We start from the raw sequence: 22,229 nt of genomic DNA on the forward strand, positions 1-22,229 counted from the left end.
ACTTGGATCATGGAAATGCCAGGGGAGGGGACGGAAAAGAATGTGCCCCTCATTATGACAACTGGTACATGGAGTTATAGGATGCCTATGGACTAGACACCTCACCCAATACCTGTTGATTTTTATTTTATTTTTCCCCCTGGGCCAGCAACAAAGGAGAGCATTTTTCCTGTAATCAGAACGGCTGCTGAGGTCCTTAACCTACACCTCTCCATTATGAAGACACCATCAAAGAGATCCTACTGCATGGCCAGGCAGCGACCGAACTTCTTTTACCTTTTAATGAGCCTCTGACTTACAAGCTTTTAGGCACTTGGGCTAAGTCATACTCTGGCCACTCAGTCATCTGATAAGACGCTTGTTACCATAGACCTGCACCACCTACATTTCTTGACTCAGCAACTAAAAGCTTTGTGGTGCAGACGTCCGCCAGCAAGGTAAACCATAACGTTTTTCCAACCACTCCCGCAGATAGGAAATTGAAATGAATTGACACATTTAGCAAGCATATGCTCTTCTCGGACATCTTGCCCTGAGGTCAGTAAATGCGAGAATCCTACTGAGGGCATTATTCTCACGCACTTTGGGACATGGTGGGTGAGATCTTACTGTGATCTCAAAAGACCTATGGCCTTTAGTCGCTAAAATGGTTAGGATATAGCCATATTTGTTATTTGCTAAGCCTTGAAACAATAAATTGTCTATGGAACTCTGCGGAAACAATTCTTATGTTACAGCATCTTGCATGGGTGAGGTCCACAGGTGTCCTTAATGGACATGGCTCTCGTCCGCTCCTGCTTGTTTGATGAAAAGGCAGGCTGTGCCCTGAAACCTTTCGAAGAAAACTGAGCCACTGCATGTTCCCGGGTTCTCTGCTCCAAATTGAGCAATCTCACGGCGAACTCTTAGTGGCACTCATCATCCGATGGGAGTCAGGATTAGCAATTTATGGAGAAGTTTCCCAACATTGCATCCAACTGATTGGTCTTGCCAATTGTCCAACAGGGCTATGCTCTTCCATTGTATTTTGACCCACCACACCTGCCGCCTACAAGGGAACATCAGTCCGATGACCACCTGTCAGTCTTGTGCCAGGAAGTTGAGGCTCATTAGGCCACCTGTGCCACAGACAGTACTGATCTATCTTTGAAGTGGAGACTGGATGTTAATACCACTACTTCCTTGTGCCCAAGCAGGGTGGAGGCCTCCAACCTATCCTGGGTTTTCATCCTCTTAATGTATTTCTGCTGAAACAGGAATTAAAGATGCTCACCCTCAGCCAATTTCACTCTGTCCTCGATTCGAGACTGTTTGTGGGCCTGCAGGACTCACCTCCTCGTGCTGCAGGCCTACAGGCACTATTTGCAGCCTGCAGTTCATGGGAGACTGCAAGCAGTTTCAGTTTAGTCTCTGCCCCTGGAACTGGCGGGATCATCAGGGTCCTTCCCTTTTGACACTCCACCAGGCAGGACCCTTAAGTGCCAGACACTCAGTCAGTGACTCCTAATGGATCAGAAATGTCAGTTTCATCCATAAATGGGGCATGGCATCTTCCAACAGTTGGGAGAACCTGGGCTAGATCTGTTCACCGCAGCGGAAAATGTGCTTTGTCAGCACTTTTGCATGTTGGCGCTTCCCAGAAAGCTCTCACTTGGATGTTCATGCCACAGGACTACTCTGTGCCTTCCTGCTGCTACCTCTCCTCAATTCTGAAGAAGATCAGGGACAGATGGACCCAAATGATGCTTGTGGCACTGGATTTGTCCAGAAGGGTGTGTTCCCCCGAACCTCTGTCCTTCGATATGCTCCCACTGTGGTATGATCTCCTGTTAAAGCAGCTGGAAAGAGTCTTGCTTCTGAGTCTGTACAATCTGCACCTCCATGTGTGGAGACTGAGAGGCAGCATTTGATTTATTTTGATCTTCCACCCAAGGTGGATGTCATCTTGGTGACTAAGTACCCTTCCACTAAATCTGTATTTGCCGGCCACCAGGACAAGTTTGTGGCATGGGGTTGTACCTGACAGCTACTGTCGGTTGTGTTGTTGTTTGCTTTGTTTGTCCTTTTTTCCTGGAGAAACTAGTGCTGGACTCAAGCTGTGTTCCTACCTGAGTTGTCGATGCCCTTTAATGTTGAACAAACTATTACGCTTCTGAAATGTCTTTTCTTCGTCTCACCCCTTAAAGAGGATGAAATTGTTAATCGTTTGGATCCCAATTGTACCAAAGAACATGGATGGATAATCAGCTTTATGCGGTGTTCTCTTGAGGTAGAGAATGGAAAGGTGGTGCAGAAAAAGACTATGTTGTGATGGATAGTCCCTTGTATTAAGATCCACTACGGATTGATAAAGAAGCGGTCTCAGAAGGCCTTAGTGCTCACTCCAACAGAGCCACAGCAGCCACCACTGATCTGGTATGCGGAGTGTTTGTTCTGCATATGTTGGGCAGCTAGGTGGGTATCAGTGCAAACATTCACAAAGCATTGCTACCTTGACAGTCAGGTCTGTATGTGTTTTTTTTTGCCCTCTCGTTACTGCAGTAATTTTCAGTCTGAGCAGTTTCACAGATCCACCAACCTGGGAGGTACTTCATTTGTATCTGTTCATAAGGTGAGAAATCTTTAGCTCGAACTATCCAGCAGTTACTCACCTCCTGGATTGCTCTTTCTGGTAGACACTCCATCTAACTTGGGGCAGAATTTGCTTCCCACCAGCCAGTCCCCCTGTTCACCCTTCCACCTGTTTCTTTATTATTGGCTCTTCTATCTAAAATGATCAACCCTAGGAATCAGCACACTTCAATCAGTCTTCTAATGGCACCGCGTGAGAGAGTGCGGAAGAGTTCATGAAAGAAACTGAGATCGGCATACATGGGTGGCATTTATAAGTGGCGCTGCTCATCACTTTTGGAGACACCTGGCATCGCCTATTGATACACAGGAGCACTGCTTTTGAGATATTCGGATCCAGTCTGGCATCTGAGAAAATTAATAAGGTGAGAAATCTGTGGTTAGATAGAGTATCCAGCAGAAAGAGCTTTACTGTAGGTAAGTAAATTGTTAATTCAAGTAATACACATAGGCTGTGTTGTGGTATTACGAGCACTGTCTTACATCAGTGTTATTCTCATGACAAGTGCTGACAATCATCCAGGGAAACGACAACTATACAGGGAGTGCAGAATTATTAGGCAAGTTGTATTTTTGAGGATTAATTTTATTATTGAACAACAACCATGTTCTCAATGAACCCAAAAAACTCATTAATATCAAAGCTGAATATCTTTGGAAGTAGTTTTTAGTTTTTTTTAGTTTTAGCTATGTTAGGGGGATATCTGTGTGAGCAGGTGACTATTACTGTGCATAATTATTAGGCAACTTAACAAAAAATATATACCCATTTCAATTATTTATTATTACCAGTGAAACCAATATAACATCTCAACATTCACAAATATACATTTCTGACATTCAAAAACAAAACAAAAACAAATCAGTGACCAATATAGCCACCTTTCTTTGCAAGGACACTCAAAAGCCTGCCATCCATGGATTCTGTCAGTGTTTTGATCTGTTCACAATCAACATTGCGTGCAGCAGCAACCACAGCCTCCCAGACACTGTTCAGAGAGGTGTACTGTTTTCCCTCCTTGTAAATCTCACATTTGATGATGGACCACAGGTTCTCAATGGGGTTCAGATCAGGTGAACAAGGAGGCCATGTCATTAGATTTCCTTCTTTTATACCCTTTCTTGCCAGCCACACTGTGGAGTACTTGGACGCGTGTGATGGAGCATTGTCCTGCATGAAAATCATGTTTTTCTTGAAGGATGCAGACTTCTTCCTGTACCACTGCTTGAAGAAGGTGTCTACCAGGAACTGGCAGTAGGACTGGGAGTTGAGCTTGACTCCATCCTCAACCCGAAAGGCCCCACAAGCTCATCTTTGATGATACCAGCCCAAACCAGTACTCCACCTCCACCTTACTGGCGTCTGAGTCGGACTGGAGCTCTCTGCCCTTTACCAATCCAGCCACGGGCCCATCCATCTGGCCCATCAAGACTCACTCTCATTTCATCAGTCCATAAAACCTTAGAAAAATCAGTCTTGAGATATTTATTGGCCCAGTCTTGACGTTTCAGCTTGTGTGTCTTGTTCAGTGGTGGTCGTCTTTCAGCCTTTCTTACCTTGGCCATGTCTCTGAGTATTGCACACCTTGTGCTTTTGGGCACTCCAGTGATGTTGCAGCTCTGAAATATGGCCAAACTGGTGGCAAGTGGCATCGTGGCAGCTGCACGCTTGACTTTTCTCAGTTCATGGGCAGTTATTTTGCGCCTTGGTTTTTCCACACACTTCTTGCGACCCTGTTGACTATTTTGAATGAAATGCTTGATTGTTCGATGATCACGCTTCAGAAGCTTTGCAATTTTAAGAGTGCTGCATCCCTCTGCAAGATATCTCACTATTTTGGACTTTTCTGAGCCTGTCAAGTCCTTCTTTTGACCCATTTTGCCAAAGGAAAGGAAGTTGCCTAATAATTATGCACACCTGATATAGGGTGTTGATGTCATTAGACCACACCCCTTCTCATTACAGAGATGCACATCACCTAATATGCTTAATTGGTAGTAGGCTTTCGAGCCTATACAGCTTGGAGTAAGACAACATGCTTAAAGAGGATGATGTGGTCAAAATACTCATTTGCCTAATAATTCTGCACTCCCTGTATTAACATTTTTCTCACTAGCTGTAAAATAGTATGTCTCCCATAGTTTGCTGGTAACTAGAAAGAGTGCCAAGCTAAGGAGACATTCTGAATGATGAAACACCGCAATGTCCATGGACTTTCACCTCAGAGGGAATAAGCGTTTTCATATTACAGTCTTCTAAAGATTTTGCAGATTGACTATATTTCCTCGGAAAGGCAGACAGTGTACGATTCCTTTAGGTCGTCTATATGCATTCAGTTTCTTATTGTTCTTCAATATGCTGTGATGCCTATTGCAATAATTGTTTGCCATTTTTTTTTAAATGATGCTAGTGTAGAATAAACATTTGTACATACACAACTGTTGTGTTCGTTGATTTCTCAGAACAAAAGCAGTGGAATTGCCTAGTTAGGTTTCTTGGCTTCTGTGATGTAATCTCCAGACAGGCTTCTTCCAGTGAAATAGTCAGTGGGTGGGACGGTGAAACCTGTGTCTGTTTTCCCAGCTCATCAGGAACAAAAACAGCCACCACATCACCTCTTTGAAAGGTCAAGCTATTTGAACTGTAGATAAATTAATATTATATAGTGGTACAATTGCTTAAAGAACTTAAGCATTTCTCTGCCCTTAAATGGATTATCTTGTGTCGCGTTCCTATAGCAGGCTTCCTGTACCCATCCAAGTTGGTAATTGTTTGATTTCTTTTGTTCCACAGAACGTCCGTGGCTGGTAGATTCATACAATGATTGGATTGAAAGATTGAAGGTAATACCTCACTTTACCATTATCTAAGTCTCTAGCTTGTAAATAAGCAGCCTGTTTGCCTAAAGCTTGAAGTAATTTGGGCCGAACTGTTCCCATTGGAGCAGGACCAAGGCATATTTCCCTGTGTCTGGGTCTAATCTGAGCTGGCAAAGTAAGCGTCACTTTTTTGCATATTTCGTTAAGGTAGTTCAGACACCATACTTTACGTTCCACAAAGATTCCTTAGACCCTACATTACATACTTATTCGAGAGTAGTGATAATCTAAATGGCACTCTCCCTTGCACTCCAGTATTTAGGGGTGAGGCCTTGTCTACCTGAAATGGCCTGTTCTGTTAACTGTTTCCAGGCTATCTCCATGCCCTTTTCAGTTGCTGTCCCTTCTATTACCTTAGCTAAGACAAACTCAACCCTTCTATTTACCATACCTGTTTCTCTCTACATCCAAGTTACTCCTACCTACTTACTATTTGGACTTCTCTTTCGTGCTTGTTAACCCTTCCATTTCATCTCCTTTCTCTAATTTTATCTTCATTCTTCTCTCGCCTCCTATCATTTTTTGCTTCTTTCTTATCTCACTTTTTTCTTTCCAGCTCTTTTTTCTGCTCTTTACACACTGACTCCTTCTCCCACATGTTCCCATTTCCTTCATCTACATTGACGTCTTCGTCTTCCCCTTTCATTTGTAATACCCTTTTAATCTCTACACATCTCACATCACCTCTGTACTTCTCTGAATTCTTCTTCCCCCCTCATACTGCTCTTTCTTCATTATTGTTCTCCCCTCTTTTTTCTCCCTGTATTATACTCTCTTCCCAAGTCTCCTTCAATTATTTCCTTTTACACTTTGTCGCAACTGTCACCCACACTTTCTCTTCATACCCCACAATACATAATGAGCAGCCCTATCCTATACTCTTCAATCATATCGGTATTATAGTTAGACTATGCCCTCTCCTGTCATGCCAGATGTGTGACAGTGCACAGGCCGTCCTCTGAACACAACCTTCTGTGTCAGTACTTTCCACCATAAGTCACTCTACCCGTAACCACATTGGGTTCTCCATCATCCTGTTCTCTTTTCTCCACCATTCTCAGCTCACTCTTTTTTCCAGCATTCAGTGATGTACCCCCGTTTGTCACTTAGCTCCTTACGACATTTTCTTTTCACCCACTCCTCTGTTTCCACCCCTCCTCATGCTTCCTCAATGCCCCATCCTTCCTCATTCTTTCTCCACATCAGTACAGTCTTACCTTCTCCATCCCCTTTACTTCGCCACCTGTGGTATGCTGCAATTCTTCAATCATCCTCACACCCCAACTCCACCTCTGCTCTGTGCAACACGCAATGCCCACGCTAAGCCTCTAGCTTGCTCATGCCCTTGCTCCACTGCATGCCCCACATTCTACGTCCTGCCTCGTTTTCACACCCCCAACTTCTCATTTAGCCCCCATGCTCAGATACCCCCAGGTGAAACATACTGCGCATGTCCCTTAATCCATCATGCGCAGTATGTTTCACCTCATGTCCAGCACTGTGCCTCATGCCCCATGTGCCTCAAGCACTGCTACATCCTACATTCTGGCTCAACCTATCCTCACTCTCCCTTTGCTTTAGGTTCCATATGATAATCAGTTTTATTTATTTTTATTCATTCACGCTATCCACCTTCACACCAATGCACTCAAACATATTGCATCACATCACACATTTCATGACCTCTCCTCTAATAACCTATATAACACAAAATTAAGAACCCACCCTTACTCACCATTAGATGTTCTGCTAACTCACCACATACCCTGCCACACTAATCCTAAGATAGAGCCATGCAGTAACATTTCTTTATGCACAACCTAAATCTCCAGCCCTGTGAGGACAGACAGGGAGTAGTGCTAGACAGGAATATAGCAGCCCCTCTTTTCCCTAAATTGTGGTAGGGAAGTTTGGTCAAATCATGACCTTTTTGCTGATCTTAACAGCTATATTATGAAGTGAAATTGTAAGCACCAGACGTCTGCAACTCCACACTCCTGAGAATGACAACAGAATTTAAACGTACAAGCACCATAGCAAGCATGTATGGGGTTCAAGATACACCCTGCAAAAAGTTGTTGGAAATGAAGCATTTAGCCTTTGGACAGAGAAGCATTGGAATGGGGGGGGGGGCAAGTGATAAGACTGCCCAGAGTAAGGTTGCTTAACACCAAGGACTACACAAAAGGTATCAATTAAACCTAAGGTTCTCAATGAACAGTTACCATTATGTACCCACCCACTACACCCTTAGTACTCACGTACGTTAGGTTGATAAACCGCAAGACCCGCCCTTGCCTAATGAAAACCTGCATTAGGGTATGTTCCCCAGGCCTACTTGGGCCATAATGTTACTGTTATTTCCATTGCAATGTGGCCCTCACACTGAAAAGTTTTGAGACCCCTGGCCTGAATATCAAGTGATTCAAAAATCTGTCTGTAAAAAGTAGATGTAATTGTATGCACATTTTGGGTACTGCAATAGTAGTGTAATTTATTAGAATTCTGCACAGATATCTTGTCCTTGATAGCAGTCACCCAACCCTTCCCTTAAACTTAGCATCAGCACTTCTGTTCAGTTTCATTTGAGCTTAGACTATGGGACAACTCAACCCCACGTTCACTTCCCTCTTGTAGAAAAAGTCACCCCTAATAAGACACAGGTTAATGCATATGTGCTTTGGATTGTCTCGTGTAATCTGGTGCCCTGGAGAGACTCTGGTAAATGTTATTGGCTTGTATTGTGAATTATTAAAATGCAACCTAGTCCTAATAGGTATCATTAAACTTTAACCTTAAAATGCACACTAAGCATATTTAGGATCTTCACAATATATTACTTGAGTATTGCACAAATCTGTTAAGGTTGCTGTTTAATGATACCTATTAGGACAGTGTTGTATGTTAATAGCTGATAATCCTGTGCCTTTGGGACTGTGTTGCGCCTGTGGTATATGCAAATAATTGCGCTAGATATTGCTTACATTTGTTTTGCTATGGAAATTGAAATAACAGTGTTGGAATTGCAAGAAACTGCATTTAAATCATGGTGCTAGCCAAATTCTGCAGAAGGTTAGAATTCACTTAAAATATACTTGTCTTGTTACGAGTCACTGACACTGCCAACAGTCTGCAACCTGTTTACAGAATCCCTTTCTAGGTTGAGGATGCTCATTCTCACCACGTGTCCACTGTCTCCTATTGAAACAAAGCTGGCTTTTAAAAAAACGTATGACATTGGAGTGGAAAGACACTGCAGTTTACAGCCCACATGAGATGGCTCCTTTAATAACACGATCCCCACTCTAGGACCAAAAAGAGTTCAACAGATACATCATCCCACATCCCCTGTGTCACCTCTTATTCTTCTAAAGTCCACAGCATAAGTCTCCTCTCAGCAAATGTCCACCTGGCTTTGCCTTCCCTCCTAGCGACAGAAATACCATCCTGAGAATCCTTCATTCAGTTCCTTCAATTTCTCACCTGAAAATATGTCAGTGCTCATCAATCCCAGAGGTGCACCTGGGAGTTGTCATCTCTTCCAAATGAGGACAAACCCACATGTTACCTTCCTACCTCAGCGGCCCTTTCCCATCTGTCATCATGCTCCTACAAGGCCTCCATTCACTCCAGCCATGACTGAGTATCCCCCCTGGAAAAGTGCCTGTTTAATTCCTGTGAACCCCATAGCAGACTCAAGGAAGGAAGTTCACACACTTTCTACCCATTCTCCTAAACCTCTCCCCAGTTCTCTTCTACTCCCAGGCTATACATTATTTTCCTCTACCCACTGAAACCCACCCCTAACCTCTACACGTACCTCAACTTGCACACAATCTTTAAAAGGGCCAGCCACATCAGCTCAAATCTGTCAGACACAAAACAGTATTTTCATCTGTCTCTAATACTTTCATAACTGACCTGTACCTTTAACCACCAGAGCAACACTATTTCCTTCCACCTCCGCACCAGAGACACCGACCAACCCTTAACACCTGCATCACTCTCCAGTTACCCACTAGTCATCTACTTCCAGTTCCTCACTTCACCTTGCCTGTGTTCAGCTGTGCCAGCCCTCTGTCTCCCTCTGCTCCAGGCCTCTCTCTTCTCCTTCACCTCTGTTCTCCAGACAGTCCTACCTCCACTTTCAAAGTCTTCTTCTCATACGCAAACTTGCGTACATACATCCATTTCTTCCACTTGACCGGACTACTCCTTTTGTCCTCTACTGATTTTAAAAAAACAGACAAAAGCAAACTCATCAACATTCCCTAACTGCCTCATGAAGCTGGTAGCATCTCACTGACTGTCAGTGTACCTTCACATACCTCCCCCCACTTTACAGACTGCACAAGATACCTTAAAACCTTCCCCCTCACCAACCTTAGAGTCACTGCAACCCCTCGAGATACTGTCATCTGAATGGTTAGATACCTACACTCTCTCAGGCCCTAGATATTATTACAACTTACTACATCCACCTACTCTTGCCCTCTTGCCCTCTGTCTACAAAGAGAGACACACACACGTTCTATATCACCAACTGCAATACTGTAAAGTTCAAATACTCCTCTTCAGAAACTAAGTACAGCATGTAGACAATAGTTGATATTGGGGCAGGACTGCAAGAGTTGTTAAATATTAAACTTTGTGCTGCATTAAAATAACATCGTCCTTGTTTCTTCTGAGTTGTGCGAGTTTTGCATGGTTAGGCCTGGGGCTTCTTTGTGTTAAGTTTGAAAGCTTCATTAGACATGGATTTATATATGAATGGACGCTCAGCAATTTTGTTCTGATCATTGCTTTCACTGTAGACATGCAGTTCTTCCACGGCTTGACTAAGGTTCACAATGTTTAAAAATTGATGAAGGTGTTCACAGGTGGTGAAACGTTTATGATGGAATATGCCATATTATGTTGAATCAAGGAAATGTTTGTTTCGAGATGATTTGAAGTTTTATTCCCCCCTTTTGTGTTTCGCCCCGAGGGGCTCTAGCTTTAACAGGTACGTTATGCGTTTCATGCGTTTAAACTATTTTTGTTTTCTAGGGTCCCTCTCACAAATGTGCCTTAATATTCGTAGATAACAGCGGAATAGACATCATTTTGGGAGTTTTCCCTTTCGTCCGAGAGCTTCTAGCCAGAGGCACAGAGGTACGTTTTTATGTTTGACATTTTCATTCAGTTGCCACAAAACTGCAGCAGTTTGATAATGACCACATTTTGAGAAACCAGTTTAGATATTTGAACACATTTGAGAGATGTCTCACTTTCTAAAAAGAAAAACACTACTTTAGATACGTCATTCAAATGATTTTCTTGGAATTCATAATGCTAAAATATTCCTCCCACAGTCAATGTGCGCGTATCACATGACTTTTATGTTTGCTTAGTCTCATGTCAAACCCTCGTAGAAGAGTCCAGGCATCGTGTACTGATGTTTATGGTAGATATTTCTTAGTTATAGCAAAATCTCATAATTGCTTATTAAAAATCATAGTTCACAATGTTGCTGTTAGTTTAACTGTTTAACACCACCTTTTAATGGCGACGCTTACGTAGGTTGGTTGGTCCGTAGAGAAACATGCAAGTTATATCTATATGTTCGGTGGCATGTGTAGCTGCAGATACACATGCTGTGCACATCCCGCCATCTGGTGTTGGGCTCGGAGTGTTACAAGTTGTTTTTCTTCGAAGAAGTCTTTTCGAGTCACGAGATCGAGGGACTCCTCCCATTTCGACTCCATTGCGCATGGGCGTCGACTCCATCTTAGATTGTTTTTTTTCCGCCATCGGGTTCGGACGTGTTCCTTTTCGCTCCGTGTTTCGGGTCGGAAAGTTTGTTAGAATCTCGGAAAAATCGTCGGTATTGTTTGCGTTCGGTATCGGGTTAGTTATAACAGATTTTGAAGAGCTCCGGTGGCCCTTCGGGGTTTTTTCGATTCCCCCCCGTCGGGGCCTGGTCGGCCCGACCACGTGTCTCTTCAAGGCTGATGGAACGGACTCCATTCCGCTTCTGCCCAAAATGCCATAACAAGTATCCATATACAGATCAGCATCTGGTCTGTAACTTGTGTCTATCTCCAGAGCACAAGGAGGATACCTGTGAAGCCTGCCGAGCGTTTCGGTCGAGGAAGACATTAAGAGACTGAAGAGCAAGAAGACTGCAGATGGCGTCGGCGCCGACAGGACAAGGGCGTTTCGAGGAGGAAGAAGAAAGCTTCTCCATCCATGAATCGGACTCTGACGCGCTCGATCCCGAAGAAATGCCGAAAACCGTGAGTAAGACATCGAAACATAAAACTCACGAGAAGACAACAAAAGCCCAGGGGGCGCCACCGCCAACAGGCCATGGCTTAACCCGAAAGATAGGTGACCGATCATCGGCACCGAAAAAGGGCATGCATGTGGCGAAGTCATCCGACTCCGGTCGAGATACCGCCACACAGCAATCTCGGGCCCGAGACACCGGCCCCGAACAGATTCGGCACCGAGACAGTGGCACCGAAATGGTTCGGCACCGAGAAACCACGACGCCGAAAATAAAGAAGGTTGCCTCTGAGCCCAAAAAGGCGACCGAAAAGATTTCGATTCTGAAACATCCAGCATCGGAACCGAAAACAGGTTCCTACACAGAGGAACAAGGATTGTCCTCCCAGATGCAAGGACATAATTTCGGAGAGGAACTTCAATCTGTTGAGCCGGACTACATTCAAACAAGGCTCCACATTCAAAAAGACACAGGGAAGATAAGCACTCTTCCCCCAATTAAGATGAAAAGAAGACTTGCCTTTCAAGAAAAGGACAAGCAGCCACACGCAAAGGTGGCAAGACAAACAACTCCACCACCATCAATGCATACATCACCGGTAGCCACTCCACCACTGATGCAATCTCCGACTCATACTGCAATGAGTCGAGATGATCCAGATGCATGGGACCTTTATGATGCTCCTGTATCAGATAACAGCCCAGACTGTTACCCTACAAGGCCATCGCCACCTGAAGACAGTACATCCTACACGCAGATGGTCTTAAGGGCAGCTGCGTTTCATAACGTCACCTTGCATTCAGAACCAATTGAGGATGACTTTTTATTTAATACACTCTCCTCCACTCATAGCCAATACCAAAGCTTACCTATGCTCCCAGGAATGCTAAAACATTCAAAACAAATATTTCAGGAGCCTGTTAAAGGCAGAGCCATAACTCCAAGGGTGGGGAAAAAAGTATAAGCCACCACCAACAGACCCTGTTTATATTACGCAGCAATTAACACCAGATTCTGTGGTTGTTGGGGCAGCTCGCAAAAGAGCAAACTCTCATACCTCGGGAGATGCACCACCTCCAGACAAGGAGAGTCGCAAATTAGATGCTGCGGGTAAAAGAGTTGCAGCACAAGCAGCAAACCAATGGCGTATTGCCAATTCACAAGCACTTTTGGCAAGATACGATAGAGCTCATTGGGACGAAATGCAGCATTTCATAGAACACTTACCCAAAGAGTTCCAGAAAAGGGCACAACAAGTGGTAGAAGAAGGACAAAGTATCTCCAATAATCAGACACGGTCATCAATGGACGCAGCAGATACAGCTGCAAGGACAGTAAATACTGCAATAACAATAAGGAGACACGCTTGGTTGCGTACGTCAGGATTCAAGCCGGAAATACAACAAGCCGTGCTGAATATGCACTTTAATGAACAGCAGTTGTTTGGGCCGGAAGTCGACACTGCTATTGAAAAACTCAAAAAAGATACTGATACCGCAAAAGCCATGGGTGCACTCTACTCCCCACAAAGCAGAGGCACATTTAGCAAAACACCATTTAGGGGAGGGTTTCGAGGTCAACCTACAGAGGCCACAACCTCACAAGCAAGGCCCACTTATCAAAGCCAATACCAGCGGGGAAGTTTTCGGGGGCAATATAGAGGGGCACAATTCCCAAAAAATAGAGGGAAGTTCCAAAGCCCCAAAACCCCTCAAAACAAACAGTGACTTCCAAGTCACACATCCCCAACACATAACACCTGTGGGGGGGAGACTAAGACAATTTTACAAACATTGGGAGGAGATAACAACAGACACTTGGGTACTGGCAATTATCCAGCATGGTTATTGCATAGAATTTCTCAAATTCCCTCCAAACGTGCCACCGAAAACACACAATATGTCAAAACAACATATAGATCTTCTAGGACTAGAAGTTCATGCATTACTGCTAAAAGAAGCAATAGAATTAGTACCAGAACACCAGAAAGGAACAGGAGTTTACTCTCTGTACTTTCTCATACCCAAAAAAGACGAGACTCTGAGACCTATATTAGATCTCCGAACATTAAATACCTACATCAAATCAGATCACTTTCACATGGTGACATTACAAGACGTAATCCCACTACTCAAACAACAAGACTACATGACAACACTAGACCTAAAGGATGCATGTTTCAATATACCGATACATCCTTCACACAGAAAGTACTTAAGGTTTGTGTTCCAAGGAACACATTACCAATTCAAGGTGTTGCCATTCGGAATAACAACTGCTCCAAGAGTTTTTACAAAGTGCCTAGCAGTCGTAGCTGCACATATCAGAAGGCAGCAAATACATGTGTTCCCGTACCTAGACGATTGGTTAATCAAAACCAACACTCTAGAAAGGTGTTCACAACACACAAAGTATGTCATAGAAACCCTACACAAACTAGGTTTCTCAATCAACTACACAAAGTCACACCTCCTGCCGTGTCAAACACAGCAATACTTAGGGGTGACAATCAACACAGCAAAAGGGATTGCCACTCCAAGTCCACAAAGGGTGCAGGCATTTCACAATGTAATACAGGCCATGTATCCAAATCAAACAATACAAGTCAAAAAGGTGATGAAACTCCTAGGCATGATGTCCTCATGCATAGCCATTGTCCCAAACGCAAGGTTGCACATGCGGCCCTTACAACAGTGCCTAGCATCACAGTGGTCACAGGCACAGGGTCAAATTCTAGATCTGGTGTTGGTAGACCGCCAAACATACACCTCGCTTCAATGGTGGAACAGTATAAATTTAAACCAAGGGCGGCCTTTCCAAGACCCAGTGCCACAATACGTAATAACAACAGATGCCTCCATGATAGGGTGGGGAGCACACCTCAATCAATACAGCATCCAAGGACAATGGGACACTCACCAAAAACAGTTTCACATAAATCACTTAGAACTATTGGCAGTATTTCTAGCGCTGAAAGCATTTCAACCCATAATAAGCTACAAACACATTCTTGTCAAAACAGACAACATGACAACGATGTATTACCTAAACAAACAGGGAGACACACACTCAACACAGTTGTGTTTCCTAGCACAGAAAATATGGCATTGGGCGATTCACAACCACATTCGCCTAATAGCACAATTTATTCCAGGAATTCAGAACCAGCTAGCGGACAATCTTTCTCGGGATCACCAACAGATCCACGAATGGGAGATTCACCCCCAAATACTAAATACTTACTTCCAGAGTTGGGGAACGCCACAAATAGATCTATTTGCAACAAAGGAAAACGCAAAATGCCAAAACTTCGCATCCAGGTACCCACAAGATCAGTCTCAGGGCAATGCGCTATGGATGAGTTGGTCAGGGATATTTGCTTACGCTTTTCCCCCTCTCCCACTCCTTCCATATCTAGTAAACAAGCTGAGTCAAAACAAACTCAAACTCATACTAATAGCACCGACATGGGCAAGGCAACCTTGGTACACAACACTACTAGACCTCTCAGTAGTGCCTCATGTAAAACTACCAAACATACCAGATCTGTTAACTCAACACAAACAACAGATCAGACACCCAAATCCAGTATCGCTGAATCTAGCAATCTGGCTCCTGAAGTCCTAGAGTTCGGACATTTAGACCTTACACAGGAATGTATGGAGGTCATAAAACAAGCTAGGAAACCTACCACTAGACATTGCTATGCAAATAAGTGGAAAGGATTTGTCTATTACTGCCACAATAATCAAATTCAACTCTTACACGCATCTGCCAAAGACATCGTAGGATACTTACTACATTTGCAAAAATCAAAGCTAGCTTTTTCTTCCATTAAAATGCATCTTACAGCAATTTCAGCTTACCTGCAAATTACGCACTCAACTTCTCTATTTAGAATACCAGTCATAAAAGCATTTATGGAAGGTCTAAAGAGAATTATACCACCAAGAACACCACCAGTTCCTTCGTGGAACCTCAACATTGTCTTAACACGACTCATGGGTCCACCTTTTGAGCCCATGCACTCTTGTGAAATGCAATACTTAACATGGAAAGTTGCATTTTTAATTGCCATCACATCTTTAAGAAGAGTAAGTGAGATTCAAGCATTTACCATACAAGAACCATTTATTCAGATACACAAGCATAAAGTAGTTCTACGAACAAATCCTAAATTTTTACCAAAAGTCATATCACCGTTCCACTTAAATCAAACCGTAGAATTACCAGTGTTCTTCCCACAGCCAGACTCTGTAGCTGAAAGAGCACTACATACATTGGACATCAAAAGAGCGTTAATGTACTACATTGACAGAACAAAACTAATTCGCAAAACAAAACAATTATTTATTGCTTTCCAAAAACCTCATACAGGAAATCCAATTTCTAAGCAAGGCATTGCTAGATGGATAGTTAAGTGCATTCAAACCTGTTATCTTAAAGCTAAAAGAGAACTGCCTATTACACCAAAGGCACACTCAACTAGAAAGAAAGGTGCTACCATGGCCTTTCTAGGAAATTTTCCAATGACAGAAATATGTAAGGTAGCTACATGGTCTACGCCTCATACATTTACCAAACACTACTGTGTAGACGTGCTAACAACACAGCAAGCCACAATAGGCCAAGCAGTACTACGAACATTGTTTCAGACAACTTCAACTCCTACAGGCTGAACCACCGCTTTTGGGGAGATAACTGCTTATTAGTCTATGCACAGCATGTGTATCTGCAGCTACACATGCCACCGAACGGAAAATGTCACTTACCCAGTGTACATCTGTTCGTGGCATTAGTCGCTGCAGATTCACATGCGCCCACCCGCCTCCCCGGGAGCCTGTAGCCGTTTAGAAGTTGATCTTAAACATCTGTACATTTGTAAATATATATATATTACTTTAAACTACATTATGTACATACGTATTCACTCCATTGCATGGGCACTATTACTAGCATATACAACTCCTACCTCACCCTCTGCAGGGGAAAACAATCTAAGATGGAGTCGACGCCCATGCGCAATGGAGTCGAAATGGGAGGAGTCCCTCGATCTCGTGACTCGAAAAGACTTCTTCGAAGAAAAACAACTTGTAACACTCCGAGCCCAACACCAGATGGCGGGATGTGCACAGCATGTGTATCTGCATCTACACATGCCATCAAATATATATATATATATTTATTTTTTTTAACCACAGGGGTGTTTTTTCTCAAGCTTCCTGATCATCTCTAAAACACAAACCCATGAACTATTAGCTCTTCAATTCTGCATGTATCATATAATTCAAACATATCCTGTTCTAAAAGAAGGCCCGCAAAAAAGTAACAAAAACTCTGCATTATAAACTATGAGTAGTGGTTTTAACAGCATGGCTGCTAAGATAAGTACTGCAAACCTCCAGAGGATAGCACATCTTATACACAAGTACTGACCAGAGCAGCAACATTTCATAATGTTACTATGCATTCAGAACCAGTGGAGGATGACTTTCTGTTAAACACTCTGGCATCCACACATGCTTCGTATCAAAGCCTGCCAATGTTTCCGGGCATGCTTAAGCATGCACAACAGGTTTTTCAGGAACCGGTGAAAGGAAGGGCCATTACACCAAGGGTCGAGAAAAAATATAAACCTCCCCCATCAGACCCTGTGTTTATTACACAACCGCTCCCTCCGGACTCGGTTGTAGTGGGGGCCGCAAGAAAGTGGGCAAATTCTCAATCGTCAGGGGATGCGCCACCCCCTGATAAAGAAAGGCGTAAGTTCGACGCGGCGGGAAAAAGAGTGGCATCGCAAGCGGCCAACCAGTGGCGTATCGCCAATTCACAAGCACTTCTCGCCCGTTACGACAGAGCCCATTGGGACGAGATGCAGGATATTATCCAACATCTACCAAAGGAGCATCAGAAGCGTGGTAGAGGAGGGACAGCCCATCTCCAACAACCAGATCCGCTCTGCACTGGACTCTGCTGATACAGCAGCACAGACTGTCAATACAGCAGTTATGCATGGCTACGAAGTTCTGGTTTTAAGCCAGAAATACAGCAGGCGGTATTAAATATGCCGTTCACCCAACACCAACTATTCGGGCCGGATGTGGACACCGCAACAGAGAAAATGAAGAAGGACACAAACACGGCCAAAGCCATGGGCACGCTCTATTCTTCTCAATATAGGGGAAGCCACAGTTTAGGGGAGGGTTTAGACACCAACCCTCAGAGCCATCCACCTCCCAAACAAAACCCACTTAACAGTCTCAGTACCAGAGAGGGGATGTTTCACGGTTCCTACAGGGGACAGTTCCCAAGAGTTCCCAAGAGCAAGGGGAAAATTTCAGCCTGCCAAGCAGAACCCTAGCATCAAACCGTGACTTCAATGTCACACTCCCCCAACACACATCACCAGTCAGGGGGTGGAGGGGAGAGGGGAGATTAACAAAATACCACAACAATTGGTCAGACATTACCACGGACACATGGGTTCTATCAATTATCCAACATGGTTACTGCATAGAGTTCACACAATTCCCTCCAGATGTTCCCCCAAGGACGCACAAACTGTCGACACAGCATCTAGACCTACTACAAATAGAGGTGCAAGCACTACTAGCAAAACAAGCCATAGAACTAGTACCCTATCATCAAAAAGGAACAGGGGTTTACTCCCAATATTTCCTTATTCCCAAAAAAGACAAAACATTAAGGCCAATTCTAGATCTCAGAACATTGAATCTCTTCATCAAATCAGATCATTTCCACATGGTCACCCTACAGGATGTAGTTCCCTTACTAAAACAAGGAGAACACATGGCAACACTGGATCTAAAGGATGCGTATTTTCACAAACTCATTCATCCATCTCCCAGGAAGTACCTCAAATTTGTAATATACAGCAACCATTACCAATTCAAAGTATTGCCCTTCGGGATAACAACAGCACCCAGAGTATTTACAAAATGCCTAGCTGTAGTAGCAGCTCATATAAGGAGACATCACATGCACGTATTCCTGTATCTAGACGATTGGCTAATAAAAGCCAACACTCAACACCAGTGTCAAAGTCACACGCAGTATGTAATAGATACTCTACACAAACTAGGGTTTTCTATAAATTACCAAAAATCTCAGTTGCAGCCATCCCAAATACAATAATACTTGGGAGCCGCACTCAACACACAAAAAGCAATTGCCACTCCAAGTCCACAAAGAGTTCAATCGTTTCAAAATATAAGATCAAGCATGCAACCAAACCAGCAGTACACGGTCAGGTTTGTAATGAAACTACTAGGCATGATGTCCTCATGCATCGCTATTGTCCCAAACTCACGGCTACACATGCAGCCCTTACAGCAGTGCCTAGCAAACCAATGGACGCAGGCACAGGGTCAACTTCAAGGTCTAGTGTTGATAGACCGCCAAACACACTCTTCGCTTCAGTGGTAGAACCCTGTAAATTTAAACAAAGGGCAGCCATTTCAAGACCCAGTGCCTCTCGCCATTATCACAACAGACGCTTCCATGATTGGGTGGGGAGCACACCTCAACAATCACAGTATACAAGGTCAATGGGACAGTCAACAAAAACAACTTCACATAAATCTCTTACACTATTAGCAGTCTTTCTAGCACTAAAGGTCTTTCAACCCCTTCTAGTCCACAAACACATTCTTGTCAAAACAGACAATATGACAACAATGTACTATTTAAACAAACTGGGGGGGGACACTCGTCACAACTGTGTCTCCTAGCACAAAAATGTTGGCATTGGGCAATTCACAACAACATTCGCCTGATAGCACAATATATACAAGGCATTCACAATCAGTTAGCCGACAATCTCAGTCGAGATCACCAGAAAACTCACAAGTGGGAAATACATCCCCAGATTCTACAAAATTACTTCTACCGCTGGGGGACACCAGACATAGATCTGTTTGCAACAAAACAAAATGCAAAATGCCAAAACTTTGCATCCAGGTACCCACACGCTCAGTCCAAGGGCAATGCTCTATGGATCAGTTGGTCAGGGATATTTGCTTACGCTTTTCCCCTTCTCCCGCTCATTCCTTTCCTAGTCAAGAAACTGAGTCAAAACAAACTCAAACTAATACTCATAGCACCAACGTGGGCTCGCCAACTGTGGTACACCACACTGTTGGATTTCTCGGTAGTACTGCACATCAAACTCCCAAACAGACAAGATCTGTAAACACAACACAAACAACAGATCAGACACCCCAATCCAGCATCGCTCAACCTTGCAATCTGGCTCCTGAAGTCTTAGAATTTGGCTATCTAAACCTTTCAAATGAGTGTATGGAAGTCATTAAACAGGCAAGGAAACCTACAACAGCCATTGTTATGCTAATAAATGGAAAAGGTTTGTTTTCTACTGCCAAGCAAATCAAATCACGCCGTTAGAGGCCTCCATACAAAGCATTGTGAGTTACTTACTACACTTAGAAAAAGCAAATCTCGCTTTTTCTTCCATCAAAATTCATCTCACTGCAATATCTGCTTACCTGCAGATTAAACATACACAGTCACTTTTTAGAATCCCAGTTATTAAAGCCTTTATGGAAGGACTAAAAAGGATCATACCTCCAAGAACCCCACCAGTACCCTCGTGGAATCTTAATATTGTACTTACACGACTCATGGGTCCACCATTTGAACCCATGCATTCTTGTCAAATCCAATTCTTGACTTGGAAAGTAGCTTTTCAAATAGCCATCACTTCACTACGAAGAGGTAGCGAAATACAGCTGTTTATTATCCAATAACCCTTTATACAAATACACAAACATAAAGTAGTTCTCCGTACAAATCCAAAATTGTTACCAAAAGTCATATCACTGTTTCATCTAAACGAAACAGTTGAACTCCCTAGTCTTCTTCCCACAACCAGACTCGGTAGCAGAAAGAGCACTGCATACATTAGACATAAAAAGAGCACTAATGTATTACATAGACAGAACAAAAGCATTTCGTAAAACTAAACAATTGTTTATTGCTTTCCAAAAACCCCATGCCGGTAACCCTAAAGTCAAACAGGGCATAGCCAGATGGATAGTCAAATGTATTCAGACCTGTTACCTCAAAGCTAAAAGAGAATTACCCATTACACCAAGGGCACACTCCACTAGAAAGAAAGGAGCTACAATGGTCTTTCTAGGTAATATACCAATGACCGAGATTTGTAAAGCAGCCACTTGGTCTACATCCCATACCTTTACTAAACATTACTGTGTAGATGTGTTAGCAACACAACAAGCCACAGTAGGACAGGCTGTATTAAGAACATTATTTCAAGCAACTTCAACTCCTACAGGCTGACCACTGCTTTCGGGAGGATTACTGCTTTGTAGTCTATGCACAGCATGTGTATCTGCAGTTACACATGCCATCGAACGGAAAATGTCACTTACCCAGTGTACATCTGTCGGTGGCATGTTGCGCTGCAGATTCACATGCGCCCTCCCACCTCCCCGGGAGCCTGTAACCGTTTTAGTTGCATTTAAATTGTAAATATGTAAATAAATATTCCTTTACCACAAACTATGTACATACATATCTACTCCATTGCATGGGCATCTTTAGTATCCTCATTCTACCAACTCCTACCTCACCCTATGCGGGGAAAACAATCTAAGATGGAGTCGACGCCCATGCACAATGGAGCCGAAAGGGAGGAGTCACTCGGTCCTGTGACTCGAAAAGATTTCTTAGAAGAAAAACAACTTGTAACACTCCGAGCCCAACACTAGATGGCAGGAACAGTGCACAGCAAGTGAATCTGCAGCGCAACATGCCACAAACAGATGTACACTGAGTAAGTGACATTTTCTCTCTCATATATATATATATATATATATATATATATATATATATATATATATATATATATATATATATATATATATATATATATACTGACAGCCCAGTTTCCATAAAGGGCAACCTGAACTTGTTATAGGCAACCCCCATACGTATAGCTTAGTGAGTTTCAGGCGGTGTGGGATATGACTATTGGTAACGTAGGTAAATAGATCTGAGGACCTGGTTGTTCTAGCCAGCAGTTAAGATTGGAGGGTTTAACATTAGTTTACCTGGGACCGGATCGTGATCCCATTGTTTGCACTGTGTCCACTCCGAAGAGGTTTGCTAATTTCCCTTTTACATTGGCAGAGAGCTCGGGAACATGAAGAGGCAATTAATGGCTTGTGTTCCCGAGTTCCGCTGTCTTCAACCATGCACTAACTCAGAATTTCACTGAAGACGGGAAGCTAAATGCGCCTATCCTTTCTGTGTCAGTGCAGCATAAAGAACAGGATCATGAAATTGCCACAGTGCATACTTTAGTCAATTATTGTTTAATAATTCTAAAGGTACAGATAAAAATGAATGAAAACTGTATAACAGTTTACAGACATGTTACATGAAT

General features: G+C 43.3%; 1 protein-coding gene across 1 annotated transcript in view; it reads left to right on the forward strand.

The window, feature by feature from the left end:
• PANK4 (pantothenate kinase 4 (inactive)) overlaps positions 1–22,229 on the forward strand; it is a 362,653-nt gene that overhangs the window by 233,714 nt on the left and 106,710 nt on the right. The window contains exons 15-16 of the mRNA XM_069240981.1: positions 5,426–5,475; positions 10,561–10,665. Coding sequence (XP_069097082.1) covers positions 5,426–5,475; positions 10,561–10,665 — 155 coding nt within the window. The remainder of the gene's footprint in view (positions 1–5,425; positions 5,476–10,560; positions 10,666–22,229) is intronic.

The sequence above is a fragment of the Pleurodeles waltl genome, chromosome 6 (genome assembly GCF_031143425.1).
Source record: "Pleurodeles waltl isolate 20211129_DDA chromosome 6, aPleWal1.hap1.20221129, whole genome shotgun sequence".
In the NCBI taxonomy this organism is placed as follows: domain Eukaryota; kingdom Metazoa; phylum Chordata; class Amphibia; order Caudata; family Salamandridae; genus Pleurodeles; species Pleurodeles waltl.